Source organism: Oncorhynchus tshawytscha, linkage group LG08 (assembly GCF_018296145.1).
Source record: "Oncorhynchus tshawytscha isolate Ot180627B linkage group LG08, Otsh_v2.0, whole genome shotgun sequence".
Classification (NCBI taxonomy): domain Eukaryota; kingdom Metazoa; phylum Chordata; class Actinopteri; order Salmoniformes; family Salmonidae; genus Oncorhynchus; species Oncorhynchus tshawytscha.
The window spans coordinates 45,290,819-45,314,267 of NC_056436.1; the positions used below are offsets into that span (position 1 = coordinate 45,290,819).

The following is a 23,449-nucleotide window of genomic DNA, read 5'->3' on the forward strand; positions in this document are numbered from 1 at the left end:
TCCACAAATGTCATGTTAAACTATAGTTTTGGTAAGTCGGTTAGGACATCTACTTTGTGCATGAATTGGAGGTGTATCTGTGGATGTATTTCAAGGCCTACCTTCAAACTCAGTGCCTCTTTGCTTGAAATCATGGGAAATAGCAAAAGAAATCAGCAAAAACCTCAGAAAAAAATTATAGACCTCCACAAGTCTGGATCAACCTTGGGAGCAATTTCCAAACACCTGAAGGTACCACGTTCATCTGTACAAACAATAGTATGCAAGTATAAACACCATGGGACCACGCAGCCATCATACCGCTTAGGAAGGAGACGCACTCTGTCTCCTAGAGATGAACCTACTTTGGTGCGAAAAGTTTAAATCAATCCCAGAACAACAGCAAAGGACCTTGTGAAGATGCTGGAGGAAACCGGTACAAAAGTATCTACACTTTGTCAAATCTGCATCGCATCAGATCTCGACTGGCTGGTGATCTGTGCCAATGACCGAGATATAACAAACCCCTTGAAAAACAACCAACATAGAAATTATAAACTGGTGGAAATAGCCAAAAGTCATTCACAAAAAAACAGCAGAGCAGATAGCAGTGCCACCACTTCTGTCTGACTCCGGACTACACAATATCCCCAGTAATAGGAGTTCAAACCACATCCTGTCCTATGTCTTTACCTGCTCCTTCACCTTAACCCTTTCCTTGTTGTCTGAATAAAAGTACAATGCATTCTCCTTCAAAAAATGCAAGAGAAAAAGGAGCAGACAAAATGTTCAACTTATATCAACAGTACGTTTCTTGACAGCTCATAGACTTAGTAACAGCTAGGTCAATTAGGAATAAAGAAAGGCAGCAATGTATTTTTGCCCTGCTTCCCTTTCATGCTTACGTATTAAGCTGGCGATTAATGTTTATGCCCACTAGCACTGTCATAGTCTTGGATCTTTGTACTCCTTGGAGACCAAGTCTTGTTTTCGAGAGAGGTTGAAAAGTATAGCCAGTACACTGTGCCAAATCAAACATCAGTTTTCTCCTCGAAACTCTAGTTGTGTAAGGAGCAGAATCGATTCACAGATACGCCAGCACTCTGCTGCCCTCATGTGATGAAATAAAACATATCCAATGATGCAGAAGGGGCAAAATGATAGAGGCAAATCCATTTGAATGCAAATATGGACAACACTGGATGAGGGCGCATTGTCAATTTCACCTGGTGCAAGTCTCTATTCAAAGTAAATGTCAGAGTTAAATCAGGGAGCCGCTGAAGCAAAGCCCTCAGCATACACTTTGCAGTGCTACAGAGACAAAAAGCCTCAGAGTGAGCCTATATGAGAAAGCACTTTGTCTAAGATGAGAGGGGAAATTCAAAGCACATTGAAGACATTGGTATTCCAAACGAATGCCTGTTTAGTGTACTGCGTCAACTGAGGCCAAATGGCAAATGTGATACACAAAAACTTGTTCCCCTAATCAAAAGCCCCAGATTAACACTGAGGTTGGCGCTAAAATAAAGGTTAGGCTACCGCACACAGGGCTAGCGCAGCAAACAGAGGCTACGGCAGAGGACACAAACAAGTACGAGAAGTCCTGCTACGCCCTCTGCAGAGCCATCAAACAAGCAAAAGGACAATCTAGGAACAAGGTTGAATCCTATTACACAGGCTTTGACGCCTGACGCATGTGGCAGGGGCTACAGTGCATTACAGATTAGAAAGGAAGACCCAGCTGTAATCTGTCCAATGATGCCTTACTACCAGATGAACTCAATGCATGCTTTAAAAAAAATGCAAAACTCTTGAGCCGTGCACAAGGGCAACGGCTGACCCAGGGGACTGGGTGATCTAGCTCTGCGAGGTCGACGTGAGTAAGGTTTTTAATGAGGTTAACAGGCGTAAAGCAGCAGGGCCGGAAAGTATAGCAGGGCTCATTCTCAGAGCATGTGCAGAACAGCTGGCAGGCATATTCACGATCATCTTCATCGACGGATCTGCAATGGAGCGGGTTGAGACCTTCAAGTTCCTGTGTCCAAATCACTAAGGACTTAAAATGGCCCACACACACGCATTCAGTCGTAAAGAAGACGCGACAGTGCATCTTCCCCCTCAAGAGGTTGAAAAGATTTGCCATGGGCCCTCAAATCCTTAAAAAGTTCTACAGCTGCACCATTGAGAGTATCTTGACTGGCTGCATCACTGCTTGGTATGGCAACTGTACCGCCCTCAATTGCATGGTGCTTACAGAGGGTAGTGCGGACAGCCCAGTACATTACTGGAGCTGAGCTCCCCGCCATCCAGGACCTCCATATCAGGCGGTGTGAAAGGAAGGCCCAGAACCCATAGACTGTTCTCTCTGCTTCCACAGAGCAAGCGGTACTGGAGAAACAAGTCTGACACCAACAGGATCCTGAACAGCTTCTACCCTCAAGCCATAAGCTAAATATCTACCAAAATGGCTACATGGACTATCTGCATTGACCCTTTTAGTTTGTTTATATTTTTGCACTGTCTCTACACTCACTCTATGCACACTCTACACACTCACTCCCAAACACTGACACTCCAACACACACAAACACTTCATTTGCTCACACACACAAATTCATACTGACCCTACACACATCAACACACACTGGCATACGCTTCTGCTACTCTGTCATACATCCTGATGCCTCTACCTCTATCACTCCAGTATTTCCTGCACATTATTAATATGGTATTGGCACTGACCATGGAACTGACAATGTATAGAGCTTACTTACTTTCTTGTGTTCTTCTTATTTCTATTTCTCATTTGCTTTTGTTCTGCTTGTTCTGCTATAGTACAATTGATATTGATTACTGCATTGTTGAGAAATAACAACAAGAATAGGTATTACACTGCACTTGTGCACATGAAAAAAAAAACGTGAAACTACAGAGGAAGGATAAGCTCCACGCTCCCTGCCCCCCAAAAATAGGCAGAACTACAACGTACAGTTAACAATCATTGTCATCCTCCTCGGGTATGCTATTGGAAGTATACACATGAAGCTACACCTCTTGATGAACTCTATCTTTCTAATTGACAGATTGTGATCGGGGCTCGGAGAGATGATTACGAACTTCAAAATTGCCAAGCCTGTGCCTTTCACAACATGAACAAACTCCCATCACCTCTCTCGCAGATCTCGCTGAATAACAATGTGCTGTGGTGAGTCACAAGCCTTACTAAATCAAACAGAGGGGATGGCAGTATGGAGGACTAACACAGGAGCTTTTCTTCAAATAAGATTTATAGGGACAGGACAGTAGAGTGGGAGGGGGTGAGAATGTATATCCTCTGCCTACATCTCTGCAATCAAAGTGTTTTCTACTGCATTTTTTTATTCACTTTTTTTGTTTTTTGATAAGTTGTTGAGAGATGAACTGTAATACCTGGTTGTGATCCACGGAATTGCAGGACTGATTATGGCAAGTCTGTTTTGTTTTGGCTTGGCAAGCTAATATAGCTAGCTAATATGATTTGAATTATGCAACACCAGATTAACAGCATCAGTTTTTTGGCCACCTGCCCCGGTTCCTAGAGGGAAGTGGACTGCGGTGTGAGGGGATGCAGAAGCTCGCCTCATAGGGGGGCTTTTCCAGATTACTGCTGAGGTTCGATGGTCTTACTTATGCTTTTCTGTCGTCGAAGCATCACCCAGGTGGGTGCTACATTTCAGTAGTGGACGATCCAGCCTACCTACAGAAGAGGGACTGCGAACATCGAAGACGACAAGGTACCCGATGAAGAACTCTGTGACCTGTTTGTCAGATGTTTCTACCTCCCAGCGTGGCTGTTCGATATATGCTCCCTCCGCTCAAGATACTACCTTTTCGAACTGCCTACCTTCTAAAGCTGTGGAAGGCCATCACCAAAGAACTGCCAGATCAAAATTACTTAGATTCTACTTGTAATGAAAAGTGCTATATAGAACAAGTCTATTATTATTTATAATATACAAGTAGTGTCATCGGGGTATGGGCTGGGCATCTGAAAGAGTGCAATCAACCAATCAATCAATTGTTTTTCATTTGACCTTGACAAAATGTTTCCGCAAACATATTGCCTTGAACATTCCCTCGCAACGTTACCTCTACCTGAGAACCAACCAAAATGTCCAAGGAACATTTCTCGATAGCTAAAGACTGAGCCACAGAGACTCTTTAGTTGTCCCCCCTCTGGGCCTTAAACGCTTAAACAGGAGTTGCAGGTTGTTCGAGACACAGCGGGCTTTTTAGCCGGGGTAAATAATATCAACAATGAAAATTCATCTGGTGTTGCGTTCCTCTCCACTCGCACCGAGGGGGTGTAACATTGGTTTAGGAGATAAATTAGTGCTGTTAATTTGCAGGAAAAACCTGCGGGAGTGAACTGAATGAGAGAGTTGGGGAGGGTAAAGCGAAGAAGCGAGAGTCGGGCATAGGAGGGATGTGTGACATCTTCAGTGGCGAAGAAACACACATCTGCTCGACGGGGTCTTTGTGTCACAAGGATTGCACATTCCTGAGGGTTATAATTTCGAGAGAGCGGGGAATGAGTGGAAAGGAGGTGTGACGGTATGTGTGACTGTGTGTGGTGTGTATATTCATTTACTATGACTATACATGAGTGGAATGGAGAACATCCATGCGTAGAAATGCAGACTTTCTATATGAATGAGAAGGCATGTGTAGTATGTGTGTTTGCGTGTGAGTGTATATTTAAATAAAACCCACTCCTATAAATCAAGCCAGCACTGTGTTTATGGTAAAATGGAAGTAAAGTGGTCTTGAGTTGTGTTTTACATTAGTCAAATGTGAGGAGAAACAGCTGAACAGCCTCTAAGCTAGTTAGGTAGGTGGTACCAGGTAGCTACCAGCTGAGTTGAATTATGTTACAGGACGCAAAAGGTACCCATTGACACCACATTTCCCAGGCAAATGTACAGCACAGAGCGATTTAGGTTCTCTGTTGAAAGTGTCTGGGAAATCAGCCCTAAGTGTTTATCCAAGGGGAAGGGCAATTTGGGGAACATACCCTGAAGGTGGGGTTAGCTCCCAGTTCTAGCAGACACTTGACTGCAGAGGAGCACAGGTTGGAGGCGGCAATGTGCAGGGCCGTGCCGAAGTCAAAGTCACTGCAGGTGGTGTCTACCTCTGAAACAAGTTCATAGATCCAATCAAATTAGATTAAATAACACTTCATTGTCTGCTTTTGCAGAAATGTGCTTTATATCTCAATGCTTCATCATCACAAGAAGACAAAAAGTTTAAGGAGAGAGAGGGGTGTGACCTGCTGAAAGTCAGCCAATTGTATTTAGTTATTCTTTATTTGAACAGACAACAGTAAGTGTGGTCTATTTACTGTTTGTGTCTGTTTATTCAGTATATTTGAAAAATAATGTAAGAGTCGTACACTCTAGGAGCTCAGTGTTTGTCATTATACCTTGACAGACACAGTCTGTTGAAACAATGGTTATAAAATGATTGCGTCTGAGCTCCGAGAGTGTGCAGCTCTCCTTTTCTTTTTCATGTGTTCTACTCCGCTAGTTAGGACATTGCCTAAACAGGTGTGCGGTTTTTGTTGCCTACAGATTATTCTGCATATTTGCCTACACAAGTCCTCCCTTTGCACATACTGTATGAGTGTACTATTCTGAAAACTGAAAGCTTGAATCCTCATTTTTTGAGATCATGTGAGTGTGGTTGCAGGGAACAAAGTATCAAATGACAGTGTTGGTAGTAAAGTTTCTTTCCCTTCGTAGCATTCTCTCCAGTTATCTGTTCCACTATTTATCTATCCAGCCCAAAGTGTCTCCCCTCTCTTATCCCCTATCCCCCCCCACCACCTACTCCCCTCTCTCCCCCATCTCCACTTTCCTCACCCCCGGGCTGGGAGGCGTGCAGAACCACCCGGATGAGCTGGGGCACATCGAAGTAGGCGGCGTAGTGCAGGGCACTCATGTTGGTCCACCGCGACCGCAGACCAGGCTCTGCCCCCAGGGACAGGAGTTGCTGGGCGAAGCTGGCCGCCATGTCTGCGTCACCTAAGGGGGCAGACAGACGGTCAATGGCTGCCAGAACACTACAGTACACAATGTCAGGGCAGACTTTAAGCCTTTCAAACAATATTTCTCACAGACAGAGAGACAGCGAGAGAGAGAGACAGACGGTCAATGGCTGCCAGAACAATACAGTACACAATGTCAGGGCAGACTTTAAGCCTTTCAAACAATATTTCTCACAGACAGAGAGACAGCGAGAGAGAGAGACAGACGGTCAATGGCTGCCAGAACAATACAGTACACAATGTCAGGGCAGACTTTAAGCCTTTCAAACAATATTTCTCAGAGACAGAGAGACAGCGAGAGACAGATGGTCAATGGCTGCCAGAACACTACAGTACACAATGTCAGGGCAGACTTTAAGCCTTCAAACAATATTTCAGACAGACGGATGGACGGACAGACGGACAGTCGGTCGGTCAATGGCTGAACACTACAGTACGCAATGTCAGGGCAGACTTTAAGACTTTCAAACAGTATTTCTCATAGACAGAGAGACAGAGAGAGAGAGAGAGAGAGAGACAGACAGACAAACAAGACACTCAATCACATGCATGCACACACATATATACACTACCCTCTACTCACCTATGCCGGGTGCCCCCGCCTTGCAGCAGTAGTGCAGGAGGCTCATGTCGGTCAAGCCATCTCGGTCATTCACACCACAGCCTCTCTTTAGGATCTAACAGTGGTGCAACGATAAGCATCACTGCTATGTCTAAATAGTCAGTTAGCTATGTGCAACACAGATCTAATAATAGCCATGAAAACCTAGAAATGTCTGAGACCAAGGGATTTTACAGCACTGAACCGATACTAACTTCAGAAGCTGGAAACCCAAACAAAGGTGGCTATCACTTTTGTTGTGGGAAGTCATTTGTGAGGAGGTCTTTTTTTTTTTTGCAGTGCTATGTTATCACTAAAGCAAGTTGTAAGCTTTGGGATTCATAAAGAAATGTCCACCTGCCTGAATGCTAAATTTCCCTAAGGACAGAGGCAGAGTTGTTCCCTTTCTCAGGGGGTCAATTATCCAGTTGCCACACTATCTAGAGAAAGTCATTTTAAAAAATGGGGGCGGGGGAAATCTGGCACAACACTGAGCACTAAGACATGGGGAAGAGAGAAATTACGAATGATTTCAAGATCAGAGCTCACTGTACTGTATAGTATGTTGCAGTATTTAAATCAATACAAATGTTTTCCACAGGTGATTAGCTACACTGAATAGTTATTTTATCATACAAATGAACATTTTTGTGTAAAAAATATGTCTGAGTGTGGCTGACTGATGCCGGATTCAAACTATAGACCCAAATCGAGCAAAGCCAAAACGAGAGGTACTGGCTTGGCCTAGTTACGCATGGACAATGGGAAAAGAAAATATTGACGCCAGCACACTATGGGTCAGCCCCATAGTGTGAATCAGGCATTAGTGTCGTCATTGACAATTTCCTTTGTGTTGTCTCTTTGTCTACAACCCCTGGAGGTTGAACAAATGGGTTATCTTAATGAACTATCCTGGAGAGATATTAAGTATATGTCCCAAATGTCACCCTATGCCCATGATATAGTGACTACTTCTGACCAGAGCCCTGAGGGCACTAAATAGGGAAGACGGTGACATTTGGGACACAAACTAGGTGTAATGGAGGAATAAGGGTCACCTCATTGCCAATCAGGCTGATATTCTTCTGGACCTGGGGCACCCACTGCCTGAGTACGGCGAACAGCTCTGGTACCGTGGTGCTGGACTCAAACAGCACCTCCCTGCACTGGGGCTCCTCGGGGTCAAAGAAGGAGAACTCTGGAGGGAACGAGAGCAAAAACAGAAAGACACTTTTCATCCTGTCACTTGCAATGAGACCTGGGGTGTATTCAATAGGAACCACATTAAAGCAAATGGCCGAAACGGGGAGAGACTAACCTGAACTTGTCTAATGAGATATGCTCCGTTTTGTTATGGTTCACAACAGTGTGCATTAATGAATACACCCTGGGTTCAAATAGTAATTGAAATCATTTCAAATATTTAATCTGGGCTTGATAGAGGATGTCTGGCAAAATGGAAGCAATAGAAAAGTCACAAAAATGCAAACCCTGCCCATCTGCCACTCAAGACAGGGTAAAACAAATGCTAAAAATATATATTAACGATTTCGATTAATATTTAAACCCAGGTCTGCTTGCAATTAATACATGTATTCAGTAGACTGTACGTGTGCATACAATAAGTGAAACCTACAACCAAGGCAATATGAAATGACACGAATAGAGCAGATGAGATTCCTTATTCTACTACTATTATTCTACAATGCCAGGCAGCTTCGTACTACACAATATAGTTATATCTGAACATCCCACAACATTGTGCTCTGGTGAATGTAGCCCCGGAGTTGCAAGCACCATGCTCTAACCAACTGTGACATCTGAATCACAGAAGAACCTGGGTGGATGAGAAAAGAGCCATGATGCCACCATCACTTACTTGCACTTGTCTTTTCTTACTACCACTGACTTCGGTCAGTAAGGTTTTAATTGCAAGTAAGGTTTTAATTGCAATGGCTTTGATAGGTGGTTGTCTTATCAACCTTAGTTGAAAACACTGACTAAGTCGCTCTAAATAAGAGCTTCTGTTAACTTCTTTTGGAACGGGGGGCAGTATTGAGTAGCTTGGATGAATAATAAGGTGCCCAGAGTAAACTGCCTGCTACTCAGGCCCAGAAGCTAGAATATGCATATAATTAGTAGATTTGGATAGAAAACACTCTAAAAGGTTTCCAAAACTTTACGGCGAAAGCAGACTTTGTGACTATGTTAGGTCAGAGCCTAGCCACAGAAAACCATAACCAGGTTTTCACCTGCCATATGAGTTCTGTTATACTCACACACATCATTCAAACAGGTATAGAAACTTTCTATCCAAATCTACTAATAATATGCATACATTAGCTTCTGGGCCTGAGTAGCAGACAGTTTGCTCTGGGCACGCTCTTCATCCGGACGTGATAAATACTGCCCCCTATCCCAAAGGCACAGTCAACTTAGTGTAAACTTCTGAGCCACTGGAATTGTGATGCAGTGAATTATAAGTGAAATATTCTGTCTTTAAAAAATTGTTGGAAAATGTACTTATGTCATGCACAAAGTAGATGTCCTAACCGACTTGCCATATCTATAGTTTGTTAACAAGAAATTTGTGGAGTGGTTGAAAAACAAATTTTAATGACTCCAACAAAGGTGAATGTAAACTTCAACTTTCATTGTCGGACACGGACAAATGGTACACCATACAATTCACAAGGCCCAGATGCTTATTTTAGTACAACTTGTGTCCATATCAGACAAACACGCATATTTATTGAAAATGTTCTTTGATTTTGCCTTGGGACTAGGTCCCTGTGGCGGGATCAAATCAGCGGAAATTTTAGTTTTCGATAAAACTCAAACTTTCATTAAAACACACATACAAGGTACTGAATTAAAGCTACACTCGTTGTGAATCTAGCCAAATCCAAGTCAGATTTGTAAAATGCTTTTCGGCGAAAGCATGAGAAGCTATTATCTGATAGCATGCACCCCCCAGAATACCAGACCGTCAACAAAACAACAGATTTCGCGGTAGCCGGCGCTACCCAAAACGCAGAAATAAAATGTAAAACATTCATTACCTTTGACGAGCTTCTTTCTTGGCACTCCTATATGTCACATAAACATCACAATTGGGTCTTTTTCCGATTAAATCCGTCATTGTATACCCAAAATGTGATTTGCTGAAGACCGGTCTGATCCAGAAAAATGCCCCTTTACAAGACGCAACGTCACTTTTTAAAATTACAAAAGTTGCCTATAAACTTTTACAAAACACTTCAAACTACTTTTCTAAACCAACTTTAGGTATTAATAAACGTTAATAATCTATCAAATTGATCACGGGGCGATCTGTATTCGATAGCAGCAAGTCTTGAAATCATACTCCATGTTTTCACTTTCATAACATCCTGTGGTGTACTCGATGAAAGGAAGTGCTTACACGTCATAAAACCAAGGATAAAGCAGCCCCAAAATGACAGCATTGGCGACATCGTGTGGAAGCTGTAGGCGTTTACAGGGGATCTCCATGTATTTTCCTCAGCCTTAGACAATACATTGACTGGCGGATGAATATTTTTTTTGTATTTTTGGTGAACAGTTTTTCGAAGGATTTTGACTCCTAAACACTTTCTGTTATAGCCACAGACACGATTTAACCAGTTTTAGAGACTTCGGAGTGTTTTCTATACACACACACACGTATCATATGCATATACTATATTCCTGGCATGAGTAGCAGGACGCTGAAATGTTGCGCGATTTTTAACAAAAAGCTGCAAAAATTCGCAGCCTCCTTAACAGGTTCTGGAGAGCCGTAGAGACAATATACATAGTTTGGATTGCCCCGGTCGAGACTCATTCAATGGTACCTTGCAATTCACTCTACCTCACACAGAAGTTTGTCTATAGCTGTTGACATCACATGAGCCTCTCTGAGCCAATGAAAATGTACAAAGCGAGGTGGTGTAGTACCACTTAAGTCCCCTGGATGGCAGTATAATACACACCATTGAAATCACCACAGAGAGCTGAATCCAGCCATTTTTCAGATATACAGTATGTCAGATTTATAGTTTTTGTTTTAATAGATCCATTCATAGTTGTCAGCTCAGTGTGGTTTTAAGGATTATATTAACAATCAAAGGATGTATGTACTCTGTGTGTGTGTGTGTGTGTGTGTGTGTGTGTGTGTGTGTGACTGACATTTGTATGCCTTTGAGTGTGTGCATTACATTTTTTTACGTGTAGGCCTAATGAAATGTTTCAAATGCACTTTAATCTTTCAATACACTTAGATCTGAATTTCATGTGATGTTGTGTTTCCTTACCGCAGTCAGTGGGCATGGGGGCCGAGGCCACCTGGTGGATGGTGGGGCGCGCTACACCACCGTGGGACAACGTGCTGTGACGGCCCAGGTCAGTGTCCCCCTCTGAAGACTGTGGCACCGGGACATCCTCTTTGGTCATCTCCCACCCAGGGCCTATAGACACACAAACAAGAGCAGAGTAATAAATACGTGTCATGATAATCTACCAATCAATCAAAAGTTTTAGGCTACATCAGCAGTTATCACATGTGCTGTACATTACAGATGACTTGTCAGACCAGAAGAAAAAACACCATTGGCCTACATGCTACATTGTGACTGATTGTGATAAAAACAGATAGCCCCCTGAGCTAAAGCCCAGACACTAGCTCAGATCTTACCATCAGAATCCATCTAGCCTAGTACCATTTCATCATCATTGCTATCAAAGCAGAACATAAATGAGAAAATGGATGGCAGGCAACGGCATGCAAATAAAAAGGTCTGATTCTCCTAAACAAATGGCCTATCCATTTATATGCACAATTACTTTTCTAACAGAATTCTAAAAGGTTTTAGAAGGTCACCAGGTCCAAGTCCAACACCACTGCATGGATTTTGGGCCACACCTGTCTTGAAAATATATATACTTAGTGGAAACGTTCAACTACTACACATATTGTGGTTGTTTGTGTTGGATTAAAAACCATGTTAGAAAATGTGGTTGTATAACTACAGGGTCCTTTCCAACTGACTAGAATAAAAAAAGAGCTACTGTGTACTATTATACCACAATTCCGGTTTCAACAGAATTAATAGTGGAAAATAGGGATATGTAAGCCCTGGTGTAGAGCAGACCCATTTAATAGTGCTGACTCCAACCAACAGCACATACAGTGAGCTCCAAAAGTATTGGGACAGGGACACATTTTTGGTTGTTTTGTTTTGGCTCTGTCCTCCAGCACTTTGGACTTGAAATGATACAATGATAACAAAATTAATGTGCAGGCTATCTTCATCCATATCGGGTGAACCATTTAGAAATAGTCCCCTCATTTAAGTCAACCGAAAGTATTGGGACAAATTCCCATATGTGTATTAAAGTATTCAAAAGTGTAGTATTTGGTCCCATATTCCTAGTGCGCAATGATTACATCCATCTTGTGAATCTTCAAACTTGTTGGATGCATTTGCTGTTTGTTTTGGTTGTGTTCCAAATGATTTTATGCCCAAAAGAAATTAACTCTAATGTATTGTGTGATTTCGGAGTCACTTTTATTGTAAATAAGAATAAAACATCAAATTGTATTTGTCACATGCGTGGAATACAACAGGTTTCACCTTAGAGTGAGAGCAGTCCACAATCATCTCCTTTGTCTTGATTACGTTGAGGGATAGGTTGTTATTCTGGCACCACCCGGCCAGGTCTCTGACCTCCTCCCTATAGGCTGTCTCGTCGTTGATCAGGCCTACCACTGTTGTGTCGTCTGCAAACTTAATGATGGTGTTGGAGTCGTGCCTAGCCATGCAGTCGTGGATGAACAGGGAGTACAGGAGGGGACTGAGCACGCACCCCTGAGGGGCTCTAGTGTTGGGGATCAGCGTGGCAGATGTGTTGCTACCTACCCTACCCACTATGGTGTTGAATGCTGAGCTGTAGTCAATGAATAGCATTTTTGCTTGAACTAGGTGTTCCTTTTGTCCAGGTGGGAAAAGGCAGTGTGGAGTGCAATAGAGACTGCATCATCTGTGGATCTGTTTGAGCGGGATGCAAATTGGAGTGGGTCTATGGTTTCTGGGGTAATGGTGTTAATGTGAGCCATTATCAGCCTTTCAAAGCACTTCATGGCTACGGACATGGCTACCTGCCAGTTGGTCAGCACATGCCCGGCGCACACGTCCTGTAATCCATGTGGCCCAGCGGCTTGTGAATGTTAACCTGTTTAAAGGTCTGACTCACATCGGCTACGGAGAGAGTGATCACACAGTCGCCCGAACAGCTGATGCTCGTTGCTTGCCTCGAAGAACGCATAGAAGTGATTTAGCTCATCTGGTAGGCTTGAGTCACTGGACAGCTCGCAGCTGTGCTTCCCTTTGTAGTCTGTAATAGTTTGCAGGCCCTACCACATCCGACGAGTGTCAGAGCCGATGTAGTATGGTTCGATCTTAGTCCTGAATTGGCGCTTTGCCTGGTTGATGGTTATAGCAGGATTTCTTATAAGCTTCCGGGTTAAAGTCCAGCAGAGCGAAGGAAAAACAGCCAACTAGTGCTCAGCATATGGGAACTCCTGCAAAACTATTGGAAAACATTCCAGGTGAAGCTGGTTGAGAGAATTCCAAGTGTGTGCAAGCCAAAGGGTGGCAATTTGAAGAATCTCAAATATAAAATATTATTTTGAATTGTTTAACACTCTTTTGGTTACTACATGATTCCCTGTGTTATTTCAAAGTGTTGATGTCTTCATTTATTCAACAATGTAGAAAATAGTAAAAAATAAAGAAAAACCCTTGAATGAGTTGTAGGTGTGTCCAAACTTTTGACTATTACTTGCTTAATTAACGTGATTCATATTATGGTGTTTCTATTCCATGAGTAGGTGTTCACTCACCTCAACATCATCTTTTTTTAAAGTGCAAGGACGTGTCCGAATCCATATCACTTTCTACAGTGAAAAGTCGTAGCCGCTTTGGCGCAGTCATTTTTAGTCAAATGAACGCATAACCGGAAACGGGGTAATGGTTGATGACAACGTGAATATGACAACAGGTTGTTAGCAAGTTTATTTTGCGATTTTGACAAAGATATTATTGTGAGTAAAACAAGGCTGTTTGCAGCTGCTATAGTAATGTAAAGACAGGCCGTTGATGGCCGCTATGGGTTCTAAAGGGTTAAAGTCACCATTGGCCTTATAGTGAAATCCCTGAGGGGTTTCCTTCCTCTCCGGCAACTGAGATAGGAAGGACACCTGTATCTTTGTAGCGACTGAGTGTATTGATACACCATCCCAAGTATAATAAATAACTTGATCTTGCTCAAAGGGGTGTGTGATGGAAATGTTTATGCTTTTCTAATAAGTGTTCTTTGTTGTATAGTTTCAGGTAGAATCTACTTGAAAGCTATAAAAGGCTACATATCAACACACACAAGTTTAACTCAATTACTCTCCTAGTATAGGTTCTTTATTGGTGCCAATGGAAATGCCTACAGCAGCCAGGTGGCACCACCTGGGTAACCACACATCCTGCCTAGCCCTACTGAGAGAGAAAGGGAGACCTTTTCCACTGCCACCTGTCCTCTTTGATGCCAGGCAAATGAAGACACACACACAACCACACACTAGTCTCAGAAAGCCCTAGGTCTGATCATTGTTAATGAGTGAGGCCACCCCTCTGCCTAGGTAGACAGACTACACACAGAAACACTCATGGGCTAGGTAAAAACCAGCAAAAGAGCAGTCACACACACACACAAAACTGGGATTCCTGGCTTTTGGCCGATAAAAAATATATTATAAAGTTTATAAAACTGTTGCCCCAAAAAATAATGCTTTGTTGCCATTTCAAAATAATGCTTTTTATTCATTGATGGTAATACATTTGACCATCATGATTAATGGCCTATAGGTTAATTTGCATAATAAAGTGTAATTAAATTGGTGTGTGCGTGTGTATTTTTTTAGGCTACATGATGAATATCTAACACAACTAATCACACACGCACAGCATACAGAGCCTTTTGAGCTGGATTTCCCCTGCAGCTCCTCAGCTGGTTGCAGTTGGAGTAAAACATGTGCTTTTATAAGCCCATTCATTGACAAACAATTCTAAATGCAATCCCATGTCAGAAATAGCATGATAAATATTCACTTACATTTGATGATCTTCATCGGAATGCACTCCCAGGAATTCCAGTTCCACAATAAATGTTTGTTTTGTTCGATAAAGTCCATCATTTATGGCCAAATACCTCCTTTTTGTTTGTGCGTTTAGTTCACAAATCCAAATTCACAAGGCGCAGGCATTTAGTCCAGACGAAAAGTCAAAACAGTTCCATTACAGTTCGTAGAAACATATCAAATGAAGTATAGAATCAACCTTTAGGATGTTTTTATCAAAAATCTTCAATAATATTCCAATCGGACAATTCCTTTGTCTTCAGAAATTAAAAGGAACGGAGCTCGCTCCCGCGCGAGTGACTAAACTCATAACATTCTGCCAGACCCCTGATTCAAACAGCTCTTATTCGCTCCCCCTTCATAGTAGAAGCTTGAAACAATGTTCTAAAGACGGTTGACATCTAGTGGAAGCCTTAGGAAGTGCAATCAGACCAAATTTACACTGTATATTGGATAGGCAATCACTTGAAAAACTACAAACCTCAGATTTCCCACTTCCTGTTTGGATTTTTTCTCGGGTTTTTGCCTGCCATAGGAGTTATGTTATACCCACAGACATCATTCAAACAGTTTTAGAAGCTTCAGAGTGTTTTCTATCCAAATCTACTACTAATATGCATTTGTTAGCTTCTGGGCCTGAGTAGCAGGCAGTTTACTCTGGGTACCTTATTCATCCAAGCTACTCAATACTGCCCCCAGCCCAAAGAGGTTCATGATAAAAATCTGAAATAAAATGATACAATTCTAAAAGTTCAAATTAAACTAATGCGAGAGCACCAGCCTCTGCCATATGGACACAATAATAAACCATTGGCGGCTAAAGAAATGAGCGCATGGAACTCAAAGCCTGAGCGCATGGAACTCAAAGCCTATAGGCCAATGCAGCAGTAGACCTATAAACTTCAATCTTCAAATAAAAACTGTAAAAAAATATAAGGAAAATTCAGGTTCTTTCAGTTGCATTTCTCTCTTTACTCAGCCTGTCTGCCTCCCTTTCTATGTGTCTTTACTTGAGCTACTCCTTTCCCCATTACATTTGTTTAGTACCGATGATATATTTCATGGGGAACTAATAAAAATAAACAATCAAAGGGAACACAATTCACACAATGAATGCGAAATAATTGCATTTTCTTTTATCATATTACTCCAGTGCTAGCCTCTCTACATTGGCTTCCTGTTAAGGCTAGGGCTGATTTCAAGGTTTTACTGCTAACCTACAAAGCATTACATGGGCTTGCTCCTACCAATCTTTCTGATTTGGTCCTACAGTACATACCTTACACGTACACTACGGTCACAAGATGCAGCCCTCACTATTGTCCCTAGAATTTCTAAGCAAACAGCTGGAGGCAGGGCTTTCTCCTATAGAGCTCCATTTTCATGGAATGGTCTGCCTACCCATGTGAGAGACGCAGACTCTGTCTCGACCTTTAAGTCTTTATTGAAGACTCGTCTCTTCAGTAGGTCCTATGATTGAGTGTAGTCTGGCCCAGGGGTGTGAAGGTAAATGGAAAGGCACTGGAGCAGTGAACCGCCCTTGCTGTCTCCGCCTCTAACCCTATTACGGGGGCTGAGTCACTGGCTTACTGGGTGGCAGGTAACCTAGTGGTTGGAGCGTTGGACTAGTAACTGAAAGGTTGCTAGATTGAATCCCTGAGCTGACAAGGTAAAAATCTGTTGTTCTGCCCCTGAACCGTCCCTAGGAGGGGTGTGTCACTTGAGTGGGTTGAGTCACTGACGTGATCTTCCTGTCCAGGTTGTAGCCCGCCTCGGGTTTGTGCCGTTAAAAGGAGATCTTCATGGCCTATATTCGGCCTTGTCCCAGGGTACTAAGTTGGTGGTTTCTCTCTCTCTCTCTCTCTCTCTCTCTCTCTCTCTCTGGACCCTAGGACCCTAGGACCATGCCTCAGGACTACCTGGCCTGATGACTCATTTCTGTCCCCAGTCCACCTGGTTGTGCTGCTGCTCCAGTTTCAACTGTTCTGCCTGCGGCCTGTTCACCGGACGTGCTACATTGTAGAGGTCGACCGATTATGATTTTTCGATACCGATTATTGGAGGGCCAAAGATGCCGATTAATCGGCTGATTAAAAAATTAAATAAAAAATGTATTTGTAATAATGACAATAACAACAATACTGAATTAACACTTATTTTAACTTAATATAATACATCAATAAAATCAAATTAGCCTCAAGTAGATAATGTAACATGTTCAATTTGGTTTAAATAATGCAAAAACAAAGTGTTGGAGAAGAACGTAAAAGTGCAATATGTGCATTACCCATACAGAGCAAGGGAAACAACCACCCCAAGGCTCAGAGCGAGTGAAGTTTGAAACGCTATTAGCGCGCGCTAACTAGCCAGCCATTTCACTTCGGTCATACTTCGGTTGATAGGTTTGAAGTCATAAACAGTGCAATGCTTGACACACAACGAAGAGCTGCTGGCAAAACGCACGAAAGTGCTGTTTGAATTAATGTTTACGTGCCTGCTTCTGCCTACCACCACTCAGTCAGATACTTAAATACTTCTATGCTCAGTCAGATTATATGCAACACAGGACGTGCTAGATAATATCTAGTAATATCATCAACCATGTGTAGTTAACTAGTGATTATGATTGATTGTTTTTTATGAGATAAGTTTAATGCTAGCTAGCAACTTACCTTGGCTTACTGCATTTGTGTAACAGGCAGTCTCCTTGTGGAGTGCAACGAGAGAGAGGCAGGTTGTTATTGCTTTGGACTAGTTAACTGTAAGGTTGCAAGATTGGATCCCCCGAGCTGACAAGGTGAAAATCTGTCTTTCTGCCCCTGAACGAGGCAGTTAACCCACCGTTCCTAGGCCGTCATTGAAAATAAGAATGTGTTCTTAACTGACTTGCCTAGTTAAATAAAGATTAAATAAAGGTGTTAAAAAATATATATATATTTTAAAAAACGGCGCCCAAAAAAATACCGATTTCCGATTGTTATGAAAACATGAAATCGGCCCTAATTAATCGGCCATTCCGATTAATCGGTCGACCTCTACTACATTGTCCTGGACCTGCTGTTTTCGAATCGCTCTCTCTACCACACCTGCTGTCTCCAACTCTGAATGCTCAGCTATGAAAAACCAACTGACATTTACTCCTGAGGGGCTGACCTGTTGCACCCTCTACAACCACTGTGATTATTATTATTGTTTGACCCTGGTGGTCATTTATGAACGTTTGAACATCTTGGCCATGTACTGTTATAATCTCCACCCGGCACAGTCAGAAGAGGACTGGCCACCCCTCAGAGCCTGGCTCCTCTCTAGGTTTTTTCCTAGGTTCCTGCCTTTCTAGGGAGTTTTTCCTAGCCACTGTGCTTCTACATCTGCATTGCTTGCTGTTTGGGGTTTTCAGCTGAGTTTCTCTATAGCACTTTGAGACAATGGCTGATATAAAAAAGGATTTATAAATCAATTTAATTGATTGATTGGACAGCCGAGCCATTCTGGAGAGAGACTAGCCTATATTTTCCTCAAACTCCCCTCCTTCTTGTCTCAAGATTTTAAAGAATACTCAAGACATTATCTTCACACATATTTTAGATGCTTTTCACTGACAGCTGAAACTCAATCAGCTAGGCCTATTGCCATGCGCTCTGCCCAAATTGTGGGCTTCACAAATTGGCATGATATGAAACAATCCACAGCTATATAAAATAAAAATTGACTCCTCTGTGGCCAAGTCATGCTTTCTGGTGAAATATTTATGTATAGACAGGAGTAATTATATTGTTTTGGCAAATGTATTTCTATTTACTCCTCATATGCCATTTCTCTCCTGTTCTATTGGTTTTCATCACATTTCTTTCACTGTCCAAAAGCCAAAGGCACAATCCTAGTCATATTAGCAGCCCATCCTAGTTGTTGCATCTTTAGATTCCCCCTCTTTCTACGTTTCTAAATGAGATTTTCTTTTCTGTCACATATTAAACAACTCTCACCAGGTGCAATGTTTAGGATGGAGTTTTCCCCTGAATTGCATTTTGTCAAAATGTTTGAAAATTAAGTTTATTGGCTGCTTCATAACAGGAGTTGCGTGTTCTGTTAAAATTAATTACCATAATCTAAATATGATTTATGTCATTCTGAGCAACATGGGTGGACTCCCCAATGCATATGGGTCTTTACATTTTTCAAATGGCCAGTAAATAAATTTAAAAATCCAGGTGACATGGTCTGGCACAACATTGTCCTTTCGGGATTGTATTATTTTACCTTTATTTAAGTAGGCAAGTCAGTTAAAGAACAAATTCTAATTTACAATGTGGCCTACCTCGGCCAAACCCTAACGACGCTGGGGCAATTGTGCGCCGCCCTATGGGACTACCAATCACAGTGATACAGCCTGGAATCGAACCAGGGTCTGTAGTGACGCCTCTACCACTGAGTTGCAGTGCCTTAGACCGCTGTGACATTCGGGAGCCTATATCTGAACTCACTATCTGTCCAACAGAAATGAACATGTCATTGTGGCAGCAGTTAGCAATAGGGACTCCAAAGTGGGATAGCTCTTTGACTATTAACCAGGCCATCTATACAATTACCAAAAGCCCTGTATAGCCTATTTGGGTGTTTTGTCATTTCCCGCTAGCTAGCTAACAGCAGCAAGATACATGATAATCTTGTCAATATACTTTCACAAACCAGCACAATGGATCCTGGTGAAGCGTGAGCTGAAAATATCATATGCATTTTATCAACTAGAAGACTCATTAGTCAGATTCAACCCGGTCTAAACGAAAACAATATTTCGACTAGACCGGGTTGCTAGCTTAGTCCATTTCATGCAGACAGGCTCAGCATCAGTAGTTGACGCTAACTACACAAGTTACCAATTCACATACACTGCTGATCATTTTCGCAGATACTAGCTACCGTGTCATTCACGAGTAAATTATGATGCTTACTCAAAATATTAAATGGATGACAATGATATGAAAAGGTAACGTTAATTTAGCTCAGTTAGCTAGCTACACAACTGCATGAATGACCACAGCTGATCAGGCCAAGCTTGCTGCGCATAAAAACAACAACAAACCACAACCTCGTACCACTTTACCACTCTAGCTATTGGTGCAATGTCAAACACTTTAGGGAGAACGACTTACAGTACCTAGTCTTCCTATGGAAAAGGTAACCGGTGAGCAATCTGTCTATGTATTTGGTTCAGGATGCTCATGATGATGAAACAAAAATCCTCAACTCGATGTTAATGTTGACGTGTGTGTTGTGAGAAACAATAGTGGAATCTGCGATTCGGCTTCCAAATAAAAGTCCCACATTGAAACGAATGCAAACCGATAAAAATAGTGAAATCAAGCCACAATTGTACTAGATAAGGCTAAAACAAGATTTGTTTAAGCAATAAGGCATGAGAACCCAGGATTTATCATGTGATAACTCCACATCGGGCCTAACAACTGCTAGGAGAGTTACCACATGATAATCCCCAGATTTGAGGTCCTTAAACTGACATATGGAATTGTTTTAAGATGGTCATACAATGGATCATGTATCATGTTTTTTAACCTGTTTTCTCCCCAATTTCGTGTTATCCAATTGGTAGTTACAGTCTTGTCCCATTGCTGCAACTCCTGTACGCACTAGGGAGAGGCGAAGGTCGAGAGCAACCCAACCCAACCAAGCCACACTGCTTCTTGACACAATACCCACTTAACCCGGAAGCCAGCTGCACCAATGTGTCGGAGGAAACACTGTGCACCTGGCTACTGTGTCAGCATGCACTGCACCTGGCCGCCACAGGAGTCGCTAGTGCGTGATGGGACAAGGGCATCCCTGCAGGCCAAACCCACCCCTAACCCGGACGACGCTGGGCTAATTGTGCACCGCCCCATGGGTCTCCCGGTCACGGCCGGCTTCGACAGAGCCTGGAATCGAACTCAGGATCTCTAGTAGCACACTGCGCCACTCAGGAGGCGATGGATCATGTATCTATTTGATTTTCAAATGTAGGACCCCTTTAGGTATAAAAATATATTTAAAAAAATATTGAATTTGGCCTTTACTACTATAGCCCATAGAAACGCACTGAATAACACATTCATAAATGTTTTTTAAAAAGACAGTAAAAAAAATAGATCATAAGGAATAAGGTTTCTGTGTCTGTCCTATATCTAGGAGATATAACAAAACTCAGGAAATATATATTGTGTTTTTTTTACACATATTTAACACCTTTTTGGGTAGGCACAAAACTACCTCCATACTTCCATAAATTATTTAAACCGGTACAGTTTACCTTCAGAGGAGTTGTGTTCATGAGTCTCATTTCCCATAGAGTGGTCATATTAGTTTGTAGGCCAAACCGTTCGGACGCGACGGATGTTTTCGTGAGAAGGATGTCTCATGATCTGACAAACACCATAGTAGCTCGGCCACCTTCCACCGCAGATGCGGAAGGTTGCCATAGGCGGATTGTGACGTCTCTAGATTAAATTGACAGATTTTGATGGGGATTTTTTTGTTATATTACTTAGATTGACGCAACGGTGCATCAATAGACTCTAGACAAATTACACAAATATTAGCGTTGTAGCTCTTATTGCGGAACTTGAACTGTGCGAAATCACCTCACTATTCAGCCTATTGTGCGTATTGGACATTCATATTGTAATGTACAGCTGATTTTGGGTCCATGAAATGGGGTATCAGCTTACTCAGTGACACTCAGAGAATACAACTGTAAAGATGTTTCACAAATATTATTGTCGTAGCTTTTATTTCGGGTCTCTAAACAGCAAGAAATAACATTTGATACTTTTTCCCGTTTGTAATAGTTTCAATTGAGACTTTTATTTTGAAGGCGAACCGCTGATGCCGCTATTGTTGTTCACAGCATACTTATGTTCCAAAATGCGCACTTCCGTTTTGCGTTCCCCGGTTCTTTCAGGCTCGGTGGAAGATGGTAAAGTCAGAACGTACCTATTGTAGCTGTTGCTTTAAACTACCCTGGGTCGTTGTACATTCAAGCCTAGCGCAGCATTATTTTCAGCGTGAAACCGCAAAATGTTTTCAGAGCCGCTATCACATAAATTAGCAGCGCGCCAGGCTGACAGCACGCTGCTGACGGGCAGATTTCCTTCGCGTTCACTAACTCGTAACCAAAGAAAAAATACAATTTAGCTACTCGTGTGATGTGACACCAACCCGTCGTAGCAAACTTCTGTCAACTTGCTACTGAGACTGAATATGTTTGACTTGCATAGAGTGGTCATAATATGGGTTATGTGTATAATCCGTTTTTTACGCAAACATGCGATCCAACCTGTTGCAAATTTAACATGAATAGCCCATAGTCTACATACTATTGTCTTGTCCATTGTTTTGTTTTTTAAGAAAACCAATACAAATGTATCAGTGTTTGTGTATTCATTTGAGAGTTCAATTCACTTGCTAGAAATAAGCGCATCAGAACTTCCCAGTTTATTCTCATTTAGCAGCCTGGGGCACCTGTGGCTCAGAACACATTTTATGATCTGAGGGGTGGAGCCTTTGGTTACTTCACCACAGACCCTGTGGTATAAAGTAGGCAAAGGCTCCACCTCTCAGCGATCACCTAGGTGAGGACTCAAAGAGAAACCTGCACATACAGAGAGTACCCCAAGACAAAACATTCCTATGAGGTAAGTGTTAAATCCTTTTTTTTTTTTTTTTTTTTACATCCTTATACCATTAAGTTGATCTCCTTATAACATTATACTGTTAACAAATGTATCTGTCAATTTCTTCAGAATACAAGGGTGTATGGGTTAGTACCCACATCAATGACAACATAGAACTCAAGTCAAGTTTTTCAGTTGTCTATACTTGTGAATTCCAGATACATTTCCATAGATGAGTTGTTAAATGGGTTATGTATTCCCCAGCTTGTTAATATCATACATTTTAAAAATTACATGAATTTACCCTCTGTGCAAGTTCCCCCCCCTTTCTGTTCCAATTTGCTCTCTCAGACAAGGCTCACACCTCGGGAAGGCCTCCCTTCACAGGGAGTAGGGAGGTACAGGTTGTCAGGGCTAGTTTTGGTCCAGGGGATAATGCTGGTTTCTGTATGGGGTTAATGCAGTGGAACATTGCATTGTAAATGTTATTTTGTTTCGCAGGCAGACGCCAGTACCAGTATGGCAGAATTCATCAAGAAGACAGTGTTGGATGAAACCCCCAGTAAAAGGGGGTAAAAAGGTTGAGGTCCATGTGATTAAAATAAAAAAAATCACACAATTACTAAAGAAAACACCTGGAGGACCTAAGGCTTTCTGGTAGTTTCTGAAACACTCCACACACAAAATAAATGAAAAAGGGAGCCTGAATGTGGTTAAATGCAAGTTTGTTACAATCTTCTCATTTGGTGTGGGGAAATGCCATGCACTTGTAACGGATGTGAAATAGCTAGATAGTTAGTAGTGCACGCTAGTAGCGTTTCAATCAGTGACGTCACTCGCTCTGAGACCTTGAAGTAGTTTTTCCCCTAGCTCTGCAAGGGCTGCGCATTTTGTGGCGCGATGGGTAAAGATGCTTCGAGGGTGACTGTTGT

General features: G+C 42.1%; 1 protein-coding gene across 5 annotated transcripts in view; it reads right to left on the bottom strand.

Annotated features, from left to right (window-relative positions):
- LOC112256430 (CAP-Gly domain-containing linker protein 4) overlaps positions 1-21,268 on the bottom strand; it is an 86,192-nt gene extending 64,924 nt beyond the window's left edge. Inside the window, exons 1-6 of one of the 5 annotated variants that reach the window (XM_042325568.1) lie at positions 21,155-21,268; positions 10,979-11,131; positions 7,724-7,863; positions 6,648-6,741; positions 5,880-6,041; positions 5,033-5,151 (exon numbers count right to left, since the gene is read on the bottom strand). In XM_042325568.1, coding sequence (XP_042181502.1) covers positions 5,033-5,151; positions 5,880-6,041; positions 6,648-6,741; positions 7,724-7,863; positions 10,979-11,131; positions 21,155-21,191 — 705 coding nt within the window. In that variant the 5' untranslated portion in view covers positions 21,192-21,268. Of the gene's footprint in view, positions 1-5,032; positions 5,152-5,879; positions 6,042-6,647; positions 6,742-7,723; positions 7,864-10,978; positions 11,132-14,828; positions 14,876-20,003; positions 20,137-21,154 lie in introns of those variants that run through there. The other 4 variants (XM_024429693.2, XM_042325571.1, XM_042325570.1 and 1 more) reach the window with 4 other exon arrangements.
- Between the last annotated feature and the right edge of the window lie 2,181 nt (positions 21,269-23,449).